Here is a 22,072-nt window from a genome sequence, read left to right as displayed (position 1 = left end):
TATACAACCAGGCCACAAACCACTCTGGAGCAGGAGCTGGGAGTGGGAAATAAAGGAATTTCTTGGTCCCTTCCTTTAGTTTGAATCACTACACCACCTCCCCTTCAAAACTAACCCAGACTGTCATGTTACATTCCTGGCTTTTGTTTGGAAAACAGGGGCTGTCATGTCCATCATTATAAAGCCATGGTAAATAGCAATACTGCACCTCTGTGAAGTCACCATTTTCAGCTGCTTCTATGGCATTTTGAGCAATGTAGTTTCTCAAAATATATTTTGGATTGTTTGAATTCATAACTTTCATACGTTCAGCATTCCAGGTATCAACAGCACTAATGTTTTCTATTTCTTTTTCTAAGCGGGCTCTGAAATTAAACAAGCAGAAACAAACTGGGAGTTCTGTTTGGTTTATTTGGTTCAAATGGTCTGGGTATATTTTCCCAAAATACGAGGACCTGCAAACCAAAGATGCTGAGAACATTGCCTATAAATCCTGTTGCTATAATCCGAAATACTGATTTAGAAATTTTGTTATTTCTAAAACAAGGTTATTTTCCCCATTTACCATGGGGGGAAGCCTGTCTTAGAATTTAATACAAGGACGGGGTGGGGACAGACTGCTGTGGCTCAGGCTCCAGCAACAGCTGCCATCTGCCTGCCACCTCTGCACCCTGCCATCTCCCACCAACAGCCTCTTGCCCCCCTCCCCCCCACCTCTGCTCCCCACCTGCCCCTCTCTATCCCCTCCTTACCTTTGGTATGTGCCAGAAGGCCCCTTTCTATGATGCAACTGGGTCACTGAGCACGGCTCCGTAGCAGCAGCAGCACACAGCCCACATCACTGCTTTGGGGGCTGGGTTGGGGCCGTGCTCTATGCCCCAGGCTAGAGTGGGGACAGAGCTTGCTGATGTAGAAGAAAGGTGAAGGGGAGGATGAATGCAAAGAGAAGAGGCTGGAGGGGAGAGGAAAAGGAGAGCAGAGGCTGGGAAGGGGCAGACACAAGCAAGGGGCAAGCTCCTTGACCTCCCCGTGTCACCTGCCTCCTCACTGCCTGCCCCCATGCAGTGGCAGGGGGAATGAATTAAAAGTGATCCTTCAATAATTAGATTCTATGCATGGAAAAACATTTTTTTTTTAATTATAAATTGTCCATGTATACATAATCTAATTATTGGAGGGTCATCTTAGATTAAAGGTAATACGGTACGTGGCTTACCCCCCCCAAGAAAAAAACAAAACAAATCCCTCGCATTTAAGAATGTATTTCATAGTTCATCAGAAGTTAGCTCTTGAAGTTCAGCCACTGCAAAGCAACAGACAACCAAAAGACACATTTCCTGGAGACTTGAACTTTTTAGAAAACATCACTGCTTATTTAAAATCTGGCCAGATAAAATGTTTGATAATCATGCTACCTTAGTTTCTTTAATTACAGCACATGTTTTGCCACCATTTTTCTAAGCACTCCATTGCCTAGGTCTCTTGGGTACTTACAAAAGGGTAGAGATGGAATATACTAGAAGCAATTGGTTCTACCTAAGTAATACTAATTCTGGCTACAAATAAGCAGACAGACAGAGAAGGTCACAAGGTTCCAGCACAAGTGAGAACAGGAGTCCGAACTTAATAATGGAAGGCAGCTACAACATTCTCCATGAGCTCTCTGCCAATGGAGATTCCCTTACATAGACGTAAGTCTTTACAAAGAATTTTCAGTTGGCTTAGTTTTTTTTTATATTTCCATGAAGTGCTAGATTGGCTTAGCACAGTGGTTCTCAACCTCCTTAGACTCAAGGCACCCGCTGGAAAATACTACCTTAGTTTTCACTTATTTTTTTGACTATAGAAAGAGACAGCAATCCTTCTGTTGCAAAGAACTCGAAGTCCACAACAGGTCAGAATTTTTTAACACTACGGCTTCCTATCTGAAATTTTTGGGTTTGCCTTGTGAATAGCGTTAACAAACCCGACAGCTAATATTACATGGCACCCTTGAAATGATCTCACAGCACCACGATTGAGAAGCATTGTTTTAGTGGAACAGTGACTGGACCTCCACATTTTGTTTTGCCTTAAGTTACCCCTCACCTACTCTTAAACAGAACTACTTCTACTGCTGAAGTGTTTGCATCTTGCTTCACCATACTGCAATAGATATGCAAGATGTACACTAAAGTCAAAATTATTGATTGTACCCACTGGCAATGTGTAGAGGGATATGGGGGGAGGGGGAGCATGTGCCCCCCTCTGAGATTGGCCCTCACTGGCTGGTGCCCCCCCCCCCAAGAATGTAGGGGTCCAGAGAGAAGTGCTGGTGGCAGCAATTGGCCACCAGCACCCAGGGGGGACACCCCACCTTGGTCAGCAATCAGCCACTGGTGCCTCCCCAGTATCAGGAGGCAGATTACCACAGGTTAGCCTGTGGTAGTTCAGCCTTCTAATTGTTCCAAACCAGAGGCCAGCAACCTATGGCCTGCAAAGAAATTGGGACACCAATCCCCTGTTGCAGCCTATCATCCCAGATTCTGCATTTTACTAACAGCGAGCTAATCATTTTTAGTGGTCATATACACTGCTGCTCCGTAAGTGTAATGGAGCACACATGCAACAAACTCACCATTTAATAAATCTCACCTGTATTTCTCTAACCATTCTGTCCAATGTCTGTTATTTCTGCTGAGTAGGTCAGCTGCTGTTAACTGCTGCAATTTAGAATATTGCTCTATGCGTTCTAATTCTTCATTTATATTAGCTTTTGTTCCAATTAAAGCAAACAGTTGAGGATTAGACTGAGCCAACATCAGCATCATGGAAAGTTGTCTAGGGATAAGAGGGGGGAAAAAAAAAATCACTTAATTGACAGGTAAGGACTGGCTTTTTGTAGTGTATGCTGTTTCTCCCCCAGCAATTTAGTCTTTACAGTGCAAGTACAGCATGCAACAAATCATGACAAGAATACATTCATTTCACTCTTCCCTCATCCTCCCATTTATTCACTCATAGTGTTATGTGAAGTCTGGACTATAAACCTGAGGTTTTTAAAACCCCAGAGGATTTAGATGAACCATCCTCATTGAAGCTACTGAAAACTGTCTAAGCTTCAGGCAGTTTCGAAAAAATCTCAGTTCAGTATTTTTGTATAGTGAATACTCAAATAGGATTTCACCCTTAACTGTGGGGAGGAGGGGAATACTTATAGGCATGACAGTGCAATAATACAAATATTGCATATAGACAAGAGAAAGCTTTAGGAAAAACTGGGTATAAACATACTGGTATTATCATGTAATCACACCATAAATTAATAAAATCACAGACTTGTTTATATATTAACCAAATGTGCTAGAAGTAATTCTGGGCAAGATACCCCTAGCTAATTTAGTGCATAATGGCTTTAATATATTCTGCTAAAAATAAAGTGGCAATGACATTAACCGGGGGGTAATTTGTTAAAATTATAGGATGGAAATTACTACTTTTACTAATGGAGTCTTTAACATCCAAGTTGTTTTGGCATTGTTTTAATTAGCTTTCAAGCTCAGGCTAACAGTCCAAGAGTTTTACAGCATTCTGAATACTAGGTTCAACCAACTTCTCCACCTCACTGTCTAAACAAGCAACATATTTGGTTTTTTTAAACAGTACTTTTTCCATGCAGCATCAACCAAGCCATCTAAAATAAACTTTGTAAATTGAATCAATTCATTTACAGAAAGGAGCTAAAAAGACATGAAGTCCTACCATCCCTGCTCTCCCAGAAACTAAAGGACAGCTCATTACCTAGAAGACTTGATTTTTCCTCCAAATAAGTTACTCTTCAATTCTCATCTATGCATCTAATGCACACATAGCTATGGCATTTAAGTGTTAGTGTACAATAGCTGTCATACAGTACTGCACAAAAAACCTTTATTTCTGTACTGTTTTGGCTTTATTCATTTTTATGTTCATCAAAGTCTGAATGTAGAATCCCAAAAGGACTGCCACATCCACAGCTGTTTAATGAAATATGTCCATATAGCAAGACACATATTCATCATTCTAAAAGTGTAGATCCAAACTGAAGCTTGATTTAGTAAGAAATAACTAACTTCTTAGATTTTTTCCCATTTTTGTTTCTAATTTACCACACTTCAATTGAAATTTAACTCAACGCCACCACCTAAAAACTGATATACAACTATCATCACCTTGTCAGGACAGCAAAATGTGTGAGCATTCTTATAATGCTCTACAGTTATGGTTTCTACTCAGATTGACAATTCCAGTATCAGTACCTAGAGGAAAAGAATTAAAGCTAAGTAAATGGTTTTGTAATCGACATAATATCTGCTAAATGGGGGTGAGGGCAGGAGTATGAGCCTTGAAACAGATGTACAAGATCTACCATAAAAATATACTAGGAGCAAGCAAGAAATGTAAGGGTCACCTCTTAGTGAGTCTCTGTTTTCCACTGCTCCAGTAATGCAGCACATTGGTAATCCCAAGGTAAGTGCCAGATGCAACAGATTTACAGCTGCTCTGTGCTACCAGAAGAGTGCAGAACAGCTGTGTACTAGTGAATCTGGCCCTAGAAGTGGTAATTGGATGTCTCTGGGGAAGTATACAGAATATTTAGCACGGAGTGTTAAAGACTATTTGCAGGATGTGACACATTTACTTGGTGGTTTAAATCTAGTTATTAGCGAAGTACATCTCAGAACTACCAAATTAGGCAACCCTGGCTGACCTCAGCAGAGAAGCTAAGTGAGGTGGGGGGAAAAGAAAAAAAGATATGCCCACTAATCACAGGCTAGAAATTCTCTGACAGGGTAACAGAGAATGTGTGCTGCCACTGTATACATCTCACTTAATTTGTAGGTATGTTTTCAATACTAAAAATCTCTTGCATTGCAAGTGTGTCTAACTCTATCCCAACTATGCAGTTGGTCCATTAAAAAAATATCACCCTAAGAAACCCATGCCTCTTGCATAATTTCTGGACTATCATGGCTACAGCATCATTCTAACACTACCTTAAACATTAAAAACAAACAAAAATTAACAATACTATGGAGATGTCTGAAAACCCCAATTTAAAAAATGATTGTTTATTTAATTTGTACCTTGGATCCATCTGGGGCTTGAAAGCAACTTTCAATTCTTCCATGGAAGCACACTGATTGGCAATTTTTTCTAGAAATTCCTCAAATTTAAAAAAATCCACGTCTACTGAGAAAGAACTCAGCAACCGGAAAATATTTGTGAAGTCTCCACCTAAAACAAAACCAAACGCACAATTATATTTGTTCTGAAAGATTAAATAAGACTGTGTAGCTTTAAACTTGAGGTTTGTGATCCAATTTGTTTCTTTAAATATAATAAAACTTTTGAAGCAATTTTTGTTTGTGTTTAAGAGAAAACTAGTCTCTTGTTAACTATTTTTTAAATGTTCAAAATATTAGGTAAAATTGATTGCACATTATATTCTATCCTTTTCCTCACTAACCTGTGAGATGCATAGTTTCTAGGAGTTCAGATACCAATTTATTATCTTCTTCTAATTCCAGCTGAATGAGTCCTAGCTTCTTTCTCATCTTCTGCAAATAATGTTTCTCAAATTCTACATTGTACTCCTCTTCCAGAATGAGTTCGCTGATCTCCAAGGGCAATTCAGGGACTAAAGCTTCAGCAAGCTTCCCTAGGTTCCATTTGCAAATTTCCGGCTGCTTGTTATAAGCATAGCGTCCTGTATTATCAGAACCATTGCAAATGTGCTCAGGGTCATATCTACAAACAAAAAAATGGTTAGCATTCTTCTAGTTAATTGGTTAGATCCTTTAGGACACTAGAAAATCCAAAAAGGAATAGTGCTGCTAGTTTTGACATTTCTCCCGAATTATTCATCTAAGCATGTTCTTCTCCTGCTGTTCTTTGAAAGATTTTGGGTCAGGTCTGGATTACCCAAAGACAAAATAAATGCCAAAGGAGAAACAGTCTACATTGGTTGTCTTCAAGCTTTTGACCCCATGGCCTAAATGAGTGGAACATGGCATGTCTGCAAGCCAGATTGAGGCCCACACACCAGGATCAGGCCTTATGGGGACTTGGCTGGCCCCTGCCTGCTAGAATCAGGTCCACCCCCACCAGCCTGCATACGAGGATTGTGCCCTGCATCCAGCACACAGGGCCCCAAGGCTCCCCACGGGTCCAGAAATTTGGCAACAGGGAAGCAGTGCTACCACTCCCCCAGCCAACAATTTTTCAGGACTGTGAGGAGCCCTGCTGGCTGGATGAAACAACACTAGGGGCTGGATCTGGCCAGGCTTCAGCACTGCTGGTCTAGACAGAGATAAGACAAGTAGAGATTAGAAAAAGTAACATAAATAAATTCAGGATAATTACAGCTAATTTAATCGTCCTCGTTACAAATAAGGTTCATACATCCACTTAAAAGAAAGCTGAAAAGAAACAAAGAGTCAGATTTTGCAGAGCAAACATTTATACATTTCAGATCATTATGCCATACTGACCTGTCCATAAACCCAAAAGGGCCATAGTCAATAGTAAGTCCTACGATGCTCATGTTATCTGTATTCAGAACACCATGGCAAAATCCAACACACTGCCATTCAGCAACCAACCTTGCCGTCCGCTTTGTTATCTGAAAAAACAACACTGTCCATTTTCAGTATAGCTTAGGTATTTGTATGTGTGAGGCATGTTATTTTAAGCCATTTGCAAAATCCTATTGTGTTATAGTTTAAAGTTTGCAATTCAGGAAAATTACTTTCTGCTATGGCATGTTCTCCTGATCCACTAACAGGATTAACCCAAAAACAAAATAATGGTTGATCAAGAATGCCAAGGAAATGCCCTCTACAGATTTTTCACTTACTATAATGGAAACATGATTTGGCTTTTGGATTACTTACAATTAGTTATGTATCTTAACTTTTCTTTGTTACATGTCTTCTCCTCCTATTATCACCCTATACTTTCTATACTTAGAGTTCATTCTATTTTCTTCCCTTCTCTGTTTAACTGAAGTTGCCTTTTTGTACCACTCAAGGATTATTCCTCCATCTTCCAAATACATGTGGCCTCCAAGTGAATCTTGGTGGTAGGGTGGGAATAAAAGAAAGGAAATAATGCAGAGAGTCAGGAATGAAGGAAAGGGGAAGTACTGACAAACTCAGAGCAGCCATCCAACAATAAAGGAGGTTTCCAAAACAGATTCAGGAACACTATTTGGAAGAAATCTTATTTAGAAAAGCTAATGCAAAACAACCCTACACTATTACTATATTTGTAACAGGTAACCTCTGGTGTCTGCTTAACTCCAGAACAACATCCATACAACCTCAATCTTCTTCTATATTAATAAAAGGGTGGGGGGGTGGGGACATGAAACACTGCATACTAAGGGGCCCTGGGAGTGTGCACCTGGGTGCTTTTTTTTTTTTTTTTTTTTGTAATTTAGCTCAAAAAAAATGCTGCCCATTTTTTGATCTATACTGCATAACCCCCTGTGACAGGTCAGCCCCAGGAAGCAGAATAAATTTGCATGTGCAAAACATTCTTTAGCAAAGCTCCTGGCCAAGGTCAACCAGTACAGCTGGAGAAGGCTCTGGATTTAGGAGTATTCCCCTAAGGCTGTGGTTGGGACTGGTTAACAGGAGCTATGGTGTGCGTGCACACACACGGGCACCCTTTTATTAATATAGAAGAAGAAGAAAGTTTGCAGTGGCCACACACTACTACCACATTATATCGGAAACTAACCAACCACTCCAACTATCAGCAGGATCCAGTGACTACAGCCAATCTCTATGTTACATTTCTATCTGCTCTAAACCTACCAACCAGAATGTACACCTTGAAGACCTGCCGCAGGGGTTTCTAAATCTACAATATAATCCCCAAACCATAGCCAGTTATCAAAGCTAGAGTCAGACCTCCACTTAAACCTGCTACAATACCAGCTCCATGAAAAGAACAACAGAACCCTCTGCTTGTCACTTACAGGCCCCAGCTTGGGCACATTAATGACCACCAACACCACCTGCAAAATGACACCTATCTCAAGGCAGCCATTAGGGAAAGAGTCTGTCTTGGCTTGTGGAAGTCCTCCAACTGCAAATGACCTCTCACCATCAACAGGCTACCTAACTCCTATACACACCAAGACCCCAGATCTTCCAATAGACCCAGATGCCAACTCATCAACATACATCACACCATGTCTGAACCACCCATCTCAGCTTCATTTACCTGCTCCTCTACCAACATTATATATGCCATTATCTGCTTACAGTGCCCCTCTGTAATCTATATTAGGACCATCTCTATGTGAAAGAATGAATGAACACCGATCTGACCTCAAGTCCAGAGAGACACAATAGCTCGCAGCAGAACACTAACATCCCATCACTGACCTCAGAGTAGTTATTCTTAGATAATGAGATTTTAAAGCCCCACTTGAACAAAAAAAAAAAAATCATGAATGGACTACTGTTAAGCATTGTCTACTCTAGCTAGTAGCAAAACAAGGTTGCTTTCATAGTGCATGTTATTATGTGCATATATTTGCACCATATAATCTTTAAATACCTTGGTTCAATAACATAGGCCACAGCTGCAATTACCAAGCCAAATCTTTTAACTCCAGGATAACACGGACACCCAAGTGATGTCCATAATTTTAACCATGAAGAAACCTTGGATGAGAGTAATGAGCTCCTTGAGGAAACCGAGGTAACCTTAACTCCAGCATTTCCTAACTTCCAAGTGCTGTATTATATAAACTTAACCCACCAGTGTTTTCTCTTTAGAAAGTACTCATACACGTAAGGTAACCGAAACCATATTAAAGTTGCAGGGTGGGGGCAATAAATTCAGATATACTACCTAAAATAATTTTCCCTAGATTAGACTGTCTACAGCAGTGGTCTCCAAACTTTTTAGGTCAGAGATCACTTTTGGAATTTAAGAGGAAGCAAAGTTTTACCCACCTCCAGCAGGTAAGTCTGTGGGGAGGGGAAAGGGGGAGATCGAGGCCCTAGCCCTACCCCACTCCCTCCCTCACTGCTGGGGCCTTGATCGCCATGCCTTTCCCCCCTGCCCCCCAATGGCAGTGAGGGAGGGGTAAGCCCTGCACAGCTGGGGCAGGTGGGGGACAGAGCTGTGAGCGGCTCATCCAGGGGGCATGGGGAGCTGGGTGGGGGGCACGCAGCCCAGAAAGGAAGGGGCACATGCCCCCGGATCTGGATGCAGGGTGGGGCAGGCTGGGGCTGAGACAGTGCTGGGCTCTTCCTGGCCAGGCTGTGATCAGGCCAGATGGTAGCGGTGCTGGGAGAGGGCCCACTTTGGGTAGGGTCTCTCTGCTTCCAGCGCCACCCACACCAAGTGCAGCGCAGGCCAGATCTGGCAGGAACAGCCCGGCACAGCCTGCTAGCCCACCCTCTCCCGTCCCCATGTTTTTCAGGCATGGGACAGTTGCACTGAGCTGTTCCTGCTAGGCCTGGCCCATGCTGCACTCAATGGTGGTGCTGGGAATGAGGGTTGGGGGGCTACGGCCCCCCTCCCATGGCCCTGCTCCCAGTGCTGCTGCTGCAGCCACTAGGCCTGAGCGCAGCCCAGCCAGGAAGAGCCTGGCACTGCCTTGGCCTCAGCCTGCCCCGCCCTGCGTGCAGATCTGGGGACATGTACCCCTGCCCTCCTGAGCTTCCTACTTTTGGTAGGAAACAATAATTAAATCAAGGCTTTCTGACCAGCAATTTAAATGAAACTCACCCTGATCAAAAGTTTTAAAATAGCATTTTGGTTCAATTCATGAGTTCCTGAAATTGATACAGTACTAGCTAGGTCATGATACATCCTGACAAGTAAAGCAAATCCTGCTGCCTCACTGAGCCCAGTATCAGCCAAGTTCTTTGTTTTATTCGACTGCCAAATTTAAGCTCTCTGAAATTAAGTTCAGTTATCATACATTATATCCTGTGTCAGAGCCAAGACTTCTTTTCCTTTAAGAAAATCAGAAAGATCCAGCAGGTAAATCTTATGGCCTCTTTCCACTTTCCCAACTTCCTTACGTGGGGTTTTCAAACTGTATGCACTGAATAGAGCTCTAGAATGAAAAGTTACCTGAATGTGCATCTTATTGATACTTCAATGAGCAAAAAGCACCTCTCATCCCTTGTCCCTAGTAAGGAAGGTGCACATTAGTTTCTTTAGTTATTCTTAAGGTAGTAAAGAGTGAAGAATACCGCCACTGTTTCAACATTTTTATGCATAATATGAACAAACAGCAGTGATGGCATTTCAAGCTAAGATTCCACAATATTAGCTCAACCATATTACATGTTTGTACAAAGGAACCTGTTCAGCTTACATAAGAGAAGGCTGAGAAGTGATCTGGTGGCCGCCTACAAACTTGCCAAGGGAGACCAGCAGGCAATGGGAGAATCCCTGTTCCCCTGAGCACTACCAGGAGTTACAAGGAATAACAGCCATAAGCTGACCGAGAGTAGATTCAGGCTAGATATCAGGAGGCGCTACTTCACAGTCAAGGTGGCTAGGAGCTGGAACCAGCTTCCTAGGGAAGTGGTGCTTGCCCCTACCCTGGGGATCTTCAAAAGGAGGCTAGACAATCATCTAGCTGGGGTCGTTTGACTCCAGCATCCTTTCCTGCCCGTGGCAGGGGGTCAGACTTGATGGCCTGCTTAGGTGCCTTCCGACCCTACCAACTATGAATAAATATACATAAATGCTACATAGACATAAGAGGTGTGTCCAGATGAGCGGGAATGTGTGGTACACAGTACCACAGAGCCATCTGTGGTACCATACACACTGCACATGCAGGTGTACACTGCACTGCTACTTAGCAGCATGAGGGGGGCAGGGCAGGTGACACTAGCCAATCCTGGTGTCAAAAAAAAAAGTGCCTAAAAAAAGTGGAGTGGTCCACATGGCAGCAGCAGCACACACCATTCAAAGCTGGAGCCTGGCTGGCCAGAGCCATGATCCGGCTGCTGGCTAGGCGCCCTGCTTTAGGATCGCTGTAACTGCAGCCCCTTGGAGCCCCCAGGACCAGTGATGACGTGTAGGTGGTGAAAAGGGGTGCACATGCACCCCCTGAGAGCGCTGGTGCACCTCAACAGCTGCACTCGCTGCATAGGTGACAAGCGGGGGGGCAGGTGCGACTGCCAGTGCCCCCCCGCGAGCACTGGCCGGGGAGTGGGGCTGCCAGGAGAAGCAGCCACAGCCACTCCTGGAAGCGCCGCAGCTGCTTTTCGGTGAGTGAGATCAGCTGCAGGGGGAGTCCTCCCTGGACAGGATGATCAGCCGTGGGGGAAACCCCCCCCCGGTTGCTGAGGGGGCATGTGCCTTCCTGACTCAAGAAGCACCAGCCGCCCATGCTAGAAACCCAGGTAATGCTGCTGGGGCCAACCCAGGTGCTAGCTGCAGCCTCCCCTACCCCACCCAGGGCAAGCGCTGCATGCCAGAGCATGTGTGCATAGGCATTCCCCGGGGACAAGAAGCAGTGGCACAATGTCAATGGACGTGGTCATCATGGGTGACCTGAACTTTCCAGACATCTGCTGGGAAGAGCAATCAGCCAGCTCTGACCGCTTACGTACGTTCCTAGCCAAAATGCAGGACCTCCATCTAACCCAGGAAGTGCACAGCCCCACTAGGGGTGACACCTTGTTGGACTTGGTGCTGGCCACGGGTGACGACCTGGTGAGGGGGCTGAGGATGCTCGACTACCTGGGCGACAGTGATCATTGCCTGCTGGAATTCACCATCCAGCACAAGGTGGCAAAGGCCTGCAGCAAGGCAGCAGTCCTAGATTTCAGGAGGGAGGACTTCAATGAGCTAAGGAGAATAGCTGGGGAAGCACTGAGGTCCCGGAGGGGAGGGGAGCCAGGTGTCCAAGAAGAGTGGTCGTTCCTTAAGGAGATGATCCTCCAAACCCGAAGGGAGGTAATCCCAACACGGATCAAAGGGAGCAGGAGGGTGCAAAAGCCCCCACTGCTCACCAAAAGCATCCAGAATGACTCCCAGCTACAAGGGAGGCACACACCCAATGGAAGGGAGGGCCATCACCAGGCAGGACTACACTGTGGTTGCTCGGGAATGCAGGGGGGCAGTCAGGAAGGCCAAGGCAGAGATGGAACTGGGACTAGCTTCCCAGATCAAGGACAAGAAGTCCTTTTTAAATACCGTATTTTTCGGACCATAAGACGCACTTTTTTCCCCCCCAAAAGTGGGGGGAAAATGAGGGTGCGTCTTATGGTCCGAAGGTGTGTGTCCCGGGGAGACGGGGCGGAGCTTGCCCGCGGAGGCGGCGGAGCCCGAGCGGGACATCTGCCGCTTGTTTAGACCGGAAGCCGGCGCCCGTGCCGGTGGCCGGGAGCTGGCAATAAAAATGGCCGGCCGGAACAGACGGGGCAGGAGTCCGAAGGAGGGACTCGCTGCCGCGGAGACTGAGGCTCCAGGAGGGGTGCGTCTTATGGTCCGGTGCATCTTATGGTCCAAAAAATACGGTACATAGGGGACAAAAAGAAGGTACCGGGTAACGTGGGGCCCCTGCAAGACACGCTGGGAAATTTGGTTGTCACACCAGACGACAAAGCTAATCTATTTAATGACTTCTTTGCCTCCATTTTCCTGAGCGGGGACCAGAACAGCCACCCCACTGGGCCCCCCTTAGGCCCCAGGGGAGGCGCACCTAGGCCAAGGGTCAAGAAAGAACTAGTCAGGGAACTTCTGGAGGGACTGGATGTATTTAAATCAGCTGGTCCGGACGATCTCCACCCCAGAGTGCTGAGGGAACTAGCTGAGGTCATTGAGGGACCCCTGGCACGACTTTACGAACACTTGTGGTGCTCTGGTGTGGTGCCAGAGGACTGGAAGAGGGCCAGTGTGGTTCCCATCTTCAAAAAGGGAGGAAGGAGGACCCGGGAAACTATAGGCCAGTTAGTCTTACCTCGATCCTGGGTAAGCTTTTTGAGAGAATTATTCTGGCACATATCCACGAGGGGCCAGAGGGGGAGATTATACTTAGGGGCAACCAACATGGGTTCATTGGCAGCGGGTCCTGTCAGACCAACCTGGTGGCCTTCTACGACCAGGTCACCAAATCCTTTGATGCAGGGGTAGCAGTGGACTTTTGGAAGGCCTTCAACACTGTCTTTCACCCCGTTCTCATTAAAAAACTGGGGGACTGTGGTGTCGATGCCCACAGAGTCAATTGGGTCGCCAACTGGCTGGAGGGCCACACCCAGAGAGTGGTGGTGGATGGGTCATTTTTGACTTGGAGGGATGTGGGCAGTGGCATCCCCCAGGGCTCGGTCCCTGGGCCTGCACTGTTCAACATCTTCATCAGTGACCTGGACGAGGGGGTAAAAAGCACCCTGTTCAAATTTGCTGATGACACTAATTATGTGGGGGGATGTGGGCATGCTAGAAGGAAGAAATAGGCTGCAATCAGACCTAGACAGGTTACACAGGTGGGCGGATGAGAACAGGATGGGATTCAACACCGACAAGTGCAAAGTGACGCACCTGGGGAGGAACAACCGGCACCATACCTACGGGTTGGGGAACTCCTCTCTTGTCAGCACAGAGGCAGAAAAGGATCTTGGAGTCATTGTTGATGCCAAGATGAACATGGGCTGGTAGGGAGGCAGTCAGGAAGGCCAACTACACCTTGTCATGCATCCACAGATGCATCTCAAGCAGATCCAAAGAGGTGATCCTCCCCCTCTATGCAGCACTGGTCAGGCCACAGCTGGAGTACTGTGTCCAGTTCTGGGCACCACACTTCAAGAGGGATGTGGACAACATGGAGAGGGTCCAGAGGAGGGCCACCCGCATGATCAGGGGGCAGCAGGGCAGGCCCTACGAGGAGAGGCTACAGGACCTCAAGAGAAGGCTGAGGGGGGGATCTAGTGGCCTGTTACAAACTAGTCAGAGGGGACCATTGGGGGAGTCCCTGTCCCCCCGAGCACTACCAGGACTGACTAGAAATAACAGTCACAAGCTGGCAGAGGGTAGGTTCAGACTAGACATCAGGAGGCGCTACTTCACGGTCAGGGAGGCTAGGATCTGGAACCAACTTCCAAGAGAAGTCGTGCTGGCTCCTACCCTGGGGGTCTTTAAGACAAGGCTTGACAATCACCTTGCTGGGGTCATTTGACCCATCCTCTTTCCTGCTATGGCAGGGGGTCGGACTTGGTGATCTGCTCAGGTCCCTTCCCACCCTACCAACTATGAAACATTATGCTGCTGCTGTTTGTTTCCAGGGAAGTGCACGCTCCCGCTCAGGGGGATGCGCCCAAGGGGTTCAACTCATGACTATTGCAGGAACCAAAATATTGTTTAGAACTTTGAGAAATTGAGTTATAAACCTTAAAGATAAATTGTTTTCGACTGACTCTTCAAATTATACAACAGGAGGAGACCAATCATTTTGATACTTTAAAACCTCACCTCACCTCATCAGCAACCAATCAGGTCCAAAATTCCCTGACACCCTTAGACTCAACTTGCTAAGAAAATAGGTTTGTGCAGCTGGCTAAAAGCCTCAATTTGCTGCTAAGGAGGTAAGCAAGACTTAAGTACACTTTCAAAATATAGTTCCACCAAGAGTTTTCCTCCAAAAACAAAACAAAAAGTTAAGTTAACCAAAAGACAAAATAGTCAGAAATTGTTATTTCACCCTATGTTACTCATAAGATAAAATGATCTTATACTTTGCTTCTGTGACTTCTGTGAAAGGAAACTGTCAGCCTTCCTACCTCTCTGAAGAAAGCAGCATTCCTCTGAATAGTGTTGTCAGGATAAGCCTGCTGGATTTCTGGATAGAAAGTACTGATCACATAGTTAAGCATCTGTATTCGAATATCATTTCGGTTGACACTGGGACCCTTCCGTCCTGTGTGTTCGTCCATAGGTTTAAAAATCTCAAATGATCCAAACCTGTTTTTAAATAATGTTGACACATATTAAATCAGTTATATTACACCTACAATAAATACATAACTGTTCAGAGTTATGGTGTTGTAGTCGGGGGTCTAATGACTGAGAGCGCAACCTTGATATAGCCCTATCTGAGCCTCAGTGGTTTCATGACACTCTGGTGGATGTGTGTCCCATGCAGCGAACAGGACCACTGGTCTCAGTTAGCATTACAGTACAATTCTCAGAAGTTTCTTTCAAATGTGATTCAATAAAAAAGTAATTATATGGTAAAACATTTATATGGAAAAATCACACTAAAGCAAAACACTGCACATCAAATGGAAACCAATCCTGCAAGTTACCATTTTTGCACAAGACAGATTTTTCCAGATTTTTTTATATATACCCTAATCCTCATCCTTTTGCTAGCCTTGTTATTTTGTGAGAAAAAAAATTACAGATCTTCATGGTGTCCTAACATAGTTCAAGGTTTCAAGCAGGCACTCTAACAACATTCACCCATCAAGAGAATGCTTTTGTAAAGTAATATTTTATCAGGATCCACATTTAGCCAAAGTGCATCTTGATGTAGAACCTTTCCTCAAGCAGGTTTTAAAACGGTCTTGTCTCCATAATCTACAAATACTAGGAATAACAGAGACAGCTTTTCTTCGTAATTGCTTGGCTAAGCATGAAAAAATATTTCTTTTTAAATGTATGGAACATAAACAGTTCCAATTCCAAAAGTACCAGACCCCCTAACAAATTAATATTAACTTTGGCAGCATGCAAAGATACTGGCACATCCCATCTGTTCCACAGAGAGCCCAGATTTCCACAACCTAACGCCAGAGAGCTAAGATCTTAAGATGAGAATTGCACACAGATGAATGCACGCTGTCTCTAACAATACTAGGAAGCTGGCTTTGACTGAAAAAGAATTTGAAAAATAGGTTTCTCTCTACCTTATAAAAGTGGAAGCTATTCTTAGGACAACTGTGCATCTTTCATGTTTTGGATTTCCATCATAGAATACATCCCGAATAACTTTAGAGTCAGATGTTACACATGTTCCAGCCCTTGTTGTGGGTATTCCAAGGTGAAACATAGCCTCACTGCACAGGAATTCTCTTATACTTGACCGCAGGACCTTACGACCATCAGCCTGCCTGTAAACAAAAACAAAACCATTGCTTAATTCTTGTGCAACATCTTGCACAAAAAAACCTGCCCACACAACCAAACAGTGGCAGAGATAGGAGAAACGGAACCCAGATCTCCCAATGCTCAGGCCTAGCTTCTACAGTACAATACTGTCTCCCAAATAATAACATTTATTTTTGTTGTTTATATTAACATGCATCAGTAGAAAAAAACAGTAGAATTTAGGTAAGACCTAAATAATCCAGCTATCCAGCCAAATAATCTGTGCTGCTATTCTTACAGGTTCTAAATCACCCTTTGTAAAACTTCTGAATGCACTCAAAGTTCAGGTTAAATGAATGCTCATTAAACCTTACCAAAATGTAAGTTCCATACAATATGCTATTACTCAAAGCAAGGCCAGCAGAAGTGCTCCCATTACTCTTTTTAAAATTTTTTTACTGAAGATAGGTTTTAAAACTAAGGCAGTGCAGAACTTAACTTAATATGCTGACTGAACAAATAAAAGCATGCCTTTTATCTACTTTCATTGTCCAAGATGCAAGAAATAAAAACAAATAAATACTGGTAAATGAATAAGAAAATAAAGAAGCAAAACTCCAAGGTTTTAACAACATGTATTACCTATTTTAACTGTGTTCCTTTAAAGAAGTGATTACAATTTTAGAAATAGTTGAATAGGTAGGTGCCTTTCCGCTCATAATTAGGGACCTTAAATGTTGATTCACTTACCTTATACCACTGATAGTTAATCTTCACACTAGATTTTTTTTAACCCAGATCAAACACACTAAACAAACTACTACAATAGTTTCCAGACTACTCCCAGATAGCTTCAGAAGCTGTAAACAAGACAGACCATCTTATAATACCTCCTGTAACCATAGCCTAGCTTACTCCAAGGCCTGGGTTCTTAAATTTTTTTTTGACCTAGTAATCCTAGCCCTTGCTTACTCACTTATCCTGCCTGCTTCAGGTTTTTCATGTATTATTTACAAGTAATAATACTTTAACACTGCAAAAATCTAAAATTTCCCACAATTGCTATGACTAGAAAGTTTCCAGAATAAGCAAGGAAGTCTAATGGGAAAAGTAAAGTGGCAACAAATGATGCAAATTAAAAGGGATTAAGCACTTCTGCTCTTCACACTACCATTTTAATTTTGACTGTCTTCTAAATGCCAGCCTGTAACATTACTTTTTAACTTAACCAAACCATGTGTTTTTTGTTGGGAAGGTGGGGAATTAGGATTAAAAGAAGGATTACAACAGGAAGCTTTGGTTAAGAAATGGTATGGGACAGTTTCAGAATGGCTAATTTAATATAATTAAATAATAGTCAAAGAAACCTTTGATTTCCGTCACGCAGAAAGTTTAAGGGTGCAAAAAAACCTCAGGGACAGTTATCTGACTAGACAAATATTGGACAAAAATTGTAAAGAATTGCTTATAGGTCCAATATAATACAGAAAAGGCACAAATTTTCCAGTAAGAAATATATTTTAAAAAAATCATATTTCTGTCAAGAAAACTACAAAGGTAATTATTATGTAAAATTGCTATAATCTTTGACTAGCTAAAAAATACGTAGTCACAACTGACAGTATTTGAATGGTCAATTGACCAGTTTGCCACCGCCCCCCCCAAAAAATCTGTACTGGAGTAACCATATCTAGGGCTTAAGCAGAGCACTCGATGTCATTCCTAGATGAATTCACTTAACAAGCAATTGTTAAGTAACCAAAAGCTTGTTAAAAGTTAAGAGGATACAAAATGGGATACGCTGGCAAAAGGAACTGTAGATAGATTCAATTGCTCTGGTATTCAAAGTTACACATTTGCTTCATTTGCACTTGTTTGACCTGGAAAATGTACTGAAGGTTACATCTTAGATGGCAGGTACAAAAACCAGAAAACCACTCTCTCTGATCTCACTATCTTCCTGCTCAAGGGAAATCTACCTAACATTTTTAAAAGGTGAGGTTGGGAACAAAAATTCATAAGCTGGCTGGACACCAAGAACCAAGGACTAAACACTGACAGTGGGTTTATGGTATATTGTTTTACCCGACTCCTGAATTCTTTCTGCACAGGGAGGGTGAGAGGCCTTGATCGCCCAGTACTTGGCTTCTTTGCTTCTGCTAACTAGATATCTGCTACCCTGGAATTGCTCTCAGCTTCTCCCCTGGGCTGTGGTTCACTATGCCATGCCCAGCTGCTGTGATCAGAAACCTGAGGAAGAATGTCGTGCATTCCAAAGCATACCTAACTTTACATCAACTGAACTCCAATAAAAGATCTCACCCTAAGCAATCCTTGCCTCTCCCATAATTCCTGAACAATGTTATTATATAGCAAGTACTCCCTGCCACCAAACACTGCGGAAGCTGACAGTTTAGCCAGATTCAAAGAGGGACTGGACCAATTCAAAGGAGGATCAGTAGCTGTTGAGCACAGGAGTCAGGGGTACAGCCAGGGCTGTCCCGGGGGGGGGGGGGGAGGGGGGGGGGCGAACCGGGGCAACCACCCCAGGCCCTGCACTTTGTGGAGCCAGGCAGAGCGGTCACAGCAACTCCACACTGTTGCTGGCTTCACATCCGACTGCTCGGCACCACCTCCCCACCCCCAATGGCTTCCTTGTGTCCAGGGGCAGGGCCCACACAGGCCAATATGCCCTGGGCCCCGCTCGGATGGTCTCTGGGTACAGCCTCTGAATTAGAACTTCTAGACTCCAAATCATGGAGACTGCAAGTGGGAGAGGAACAGCAGAAAAAACCTTGGTCATACCCTGTTTACTCTCCCTTTCAGCATCTACTCTTTGCCACTGAATGACACAGGATTTTTTGCAGATGCCCCTGTTCATACAGAACTAAATAAAAATGGATTTCTTGAAAAGCTAAAACACTGGACTCCAGGTCATGTGATATGGTACAGCACAGATACATGCCCTCTCTGGGTCCTGGGGTCAGCATATGCATGGCTGGATCATAGGGGCCCTGGCATAAATCCAGTGATCCTCACCAGCTGGTCTGGCTAGAGCCTGTGGACTGAGGAAAGCAAATGAGATCCTTAGGGACAGAGCGCTGCTACACAAGGACCAACATCAAAAATCACCCAAAAGCTGAAAAGGGGAAGAAGAAAACTGCAAAACCTTCATGGCATACACGCCGTTTTAGAATTGTGGATGTTTCTTGGCCAAATGTTACTAGTACTGTACAACTTATGGGAAAACCATTAGTTACCAACTGGATGGAAAGAAATGATGCATTTTTCCTAAGGTTAAAAGTTATGTTTTCTTAATTGTCCACTCTATCCCGTTTATACTTAGAATCTGGTTGTCTGCCACTGTGAAATTGATCTTCTAAATGTTTTAACCTGAAAGTTCCTCATTCCCAAATCATTCAGGTCTCAGGTTGCCTACATTTTAGCTTTTGTTTGGTGGCATCACCTTGATTTGTTACAGACATCCCTGCCTCTGCAAATCTATTCACTTGGTTTGTTTTGTTTTCCCCTTTGTGTTTTGCTCAATGTCTCTGCTCTCTAAAATAGGGATTGTTCTTTTTTCAGGATGGTACCAATTATTTTCCTAGATGAAGTAATACATGAAAAATGGGAGTTCCGATTGATTTAAAAAGCTTCCCTTGCCCTCTGATATCTCCATTTATTATTTTGTTAGACTACAGCACGGGTCCTCAACCTCTGGCTACAGGCCAAGTGTGGCCCACAGAGCCATCCCAACCAGCCCAGTGGGCTCCCTATGCATCCAAAAATTTGGCAGCAATTTGGCAATTAATATGGCCACCCTCCACCCTACCAAATACCTATCCCCCATGCAATGGGCTACGGCTGGGCCATGCCCCCAGTGGCTGGATCAGGGTCCTCTGTAACTGGACAAGGGCTGGACCATGCTGCCCCCACAGGGCTGAAGAGCTAGGCTGGTCCTGGGCCATGCCCCTTCTTCTGTGTGGCCATATTGGCAGGGTTGCCCCCCTGCCTGCCTCTGCACAGCAGGATGCAGCCCACGGCGCAGCCCATTCAGTCCACCAGCCAAAAATGCTGGGCACCACTGGACTAGAGCACGGTGGCAAGTGTCTTTCAGACAACTGTGCAGCGCATGTGGCTCTTGTGGAAGCACTGTCCAAAAAGGCACAGACCAGGGCATCTCAAACCACTCCCAAACTAAGACTCCCCCCTCCTGCCCTAATAACCAGGGATGATCCTGGTTTTCTCTGATTTAAAAAAGTCCCCAATTTTAAGATTTAAAAAAGTAACCCAACATTTTCCTGCAATCGGACCTGTACATTAGTGGCATTTCATTTTACCTAGATCTAGCTATATGTCTACCTAGACATTAGTGGTGTTTCATTTTAAATCACAGAAAAATGTGGATTTTGGGTTACTCTTTTTAAGCTGAAAGTTTGCAATTTTTTTTTAAATCAGAGAAAACCAGGATCCCTGCTAATAACCAAACCTTGATGCGGTGCTGGAGCTACAAAGGCTGCTCTCCAGAGCCGCATCACTAGGGCATGGATTAAGCAGAACAAGCCCAAAGGCCGGGGGCTCGGGGCCGCTGCAAGCCTCCCTGATGAGGAAGGTGGCTGGGGACCATCCGCTGACACCAGGGGGCAAGAGCGGGGCCGGAGGCCGGCGGGGCCGGGGCCGGGGCCGGGGCCGGGCGGAGTGCGCGGCCAACGCAGGGAAGAGCATCGCCCACCTCGCCCGGGGCCGGGCCGCCCGCCAGGAGGCGAAGGCAGAGGCGAGGCCCCCGCGCCCGGTGCCCCTTACCGGGAGAAGGGCGTGAGGCCGGCGCCCTTGAGCTGCACCTCCCAGCGCCGCCCGGCCGGGCCCAGCACCTCGCCCAGGTACATGGCGGCGCCGTCGCCCAGCTGCCCCGCGAAGCTGCCGAACTGGTGGCCGCAGTAGCAGTGCGCGGCGGGCTCGGCGCCGGGCGGCAGGCTGTTGCCGCTGAAGCACAGCGCGGCCTCGTTCTCGGCCTCGGGCCCCGCCGGCGGCCGCAGCCCCAGCAGCGCCAGCGCCGGCCGCGACAGCGCCACGAGGCGCGGGGCCTGCAGCGGCGAGGGCCGCACGCGCGAGAAGCAGGCGCCGGCCACGGGCCGCGGCGCGGGGTCGTCGCACGGGTCCAGGGGCAGCGACCGCAGCGCCAGGTTGTCGAAGCGCAGTGCGCCGAGCCAGCCCGCGCCCGCGTCCAGCCCTTCGCTGCTGCTGCTGCTGCTGCCCGGCGCCGCGGCGGCCGGCGGGGGCTGCTGCATGGCGGCGCGGGGGCGGCCGGGGCCGCGCGGCAGCGGTAGCGACAACGGCAAGAGACAGCGGAGGCTGTTCTGCAGCGCCCCGGCCATGCGCGCGCCTGGCCCCTCCCCCTCCCAGGGGTAGAACGCCTCGCTCGGTTACTGCCCAATCAGCGAGCGCGCTGGGGCCGCGCCCCGCCCTCCCGTCCTATCGCGAGGCCGGTCACAGTTGAGAAGCCTTCTAAGCTGCTCCGGAGCCGGCTGCTGCAGAGGTTCCTCCCCTCCCCGAGCTCCGCCTCGCGGCCGCAGGGGTGCATGGCCCGCGGGCCGCCGGGCGGGCAGCGTCCGAGCGGTTGCCCCGTGACCTTGCCCCTACTCTGGCACGGCGTCCGGCTCCTGTGGGTGGGAGGTGCTCCCCTGCCCCCGGACATCTGCCCTTGGCCGCCCTGCCTCAGTCTTGGCCTTGCTGCTGCTGGCCCAGCAGGTAGCTGATGCCCTGTTGGGGCGCTGGGGTGGAAGCAGAGTAGACGGCACGGTCACAGACCAGGGGGACTCAACCTTTTTCCTGCAGGGGATGAATGGGTCAAGCGGGGCCAAGCCTGCAGGCTGCCTCCAGGCCACCGTCCCAGTCTGATGCCTGGACCAGGCACTGTGGGCTCCACCCAGCCTGGGGAGGAGCACAGAAAGCAAGCTGGCCCTCAAGGGGTATG

General features: G+C 46.2%; 1 protein-coding gene across 2 annotated transcripts in view; it reads right to left on the bottom strand.

Moving 5' to 3' along the window:
• Positions 1 to 21,487, bottom strand: part of SELENOO (selenoprotein O) — a 30,065-nt gene extending 8,578 nt beyond the window's left edge. Inside the window, exons 1-8 of one of the 2 annotated variants that reach the window (XM_090042134.1) lie at positions 20,902 to 21,487; positions 15,918 to 16,121; positions 14,790 to 14,970; positions 6,513 to 6,643; positions 5,489 to 5,769; positions 5,106 to 5,256; positions 2,635 to 2,820; positions 209 to 365 (exon numbers count right to left, since the gene is read on the bottom strand). In XM_090042134.1, coding sequence (XP_089898260.1) covers positions 209 to 365; positions 2,635 to 2,820; positions 5,106 to 5,256; positions 5,489 to 5,769; positions 6,513 to 6,643; positions 14,790 to 14,970; positions 15,918 to 16,121; positions 20,902 to 21,473 — 1,863 coding nt within the window. In that variant the 5' untranslated portion in view covers positions 21,474 to 21,487. Of the gene's footprint in view, positions 1 to 208; positions 366 to 2,634; positions 2,821 to 4,190; positions 4,278 to 5,105; positions 5,257 to 5,488; positions 5,770 to 6,512; positions 6,644 to 14,789; positions 14,971 to 15,917; positions 16,122 to 20,901 lie in introns of those variants that run through there. The other variant, XR_016441746.1, reaches the window with a different exon arrangement.
• Positions 21,488 to 22,072: the final 585 nt, after the last annotated feature.

Source organism: Crocodylus siamensis, chromosome 4 (genome assembly GCF_052110815.1).
Source record: "Crocodylus siamensis isolate JL-2025a chromosome 4, ASM5211081v1, whole genome shotgun sequence".
NCBI lineage: Eukaryota > Metazoa > Chordata > Crocodylia > Crocodylidae > Crocodylus > Crocodylus siamensis.
Note: the sequence above shows the minus strand (reverse complement) of the source record. Positions and strands in the feature narration are given on the sequence as shown.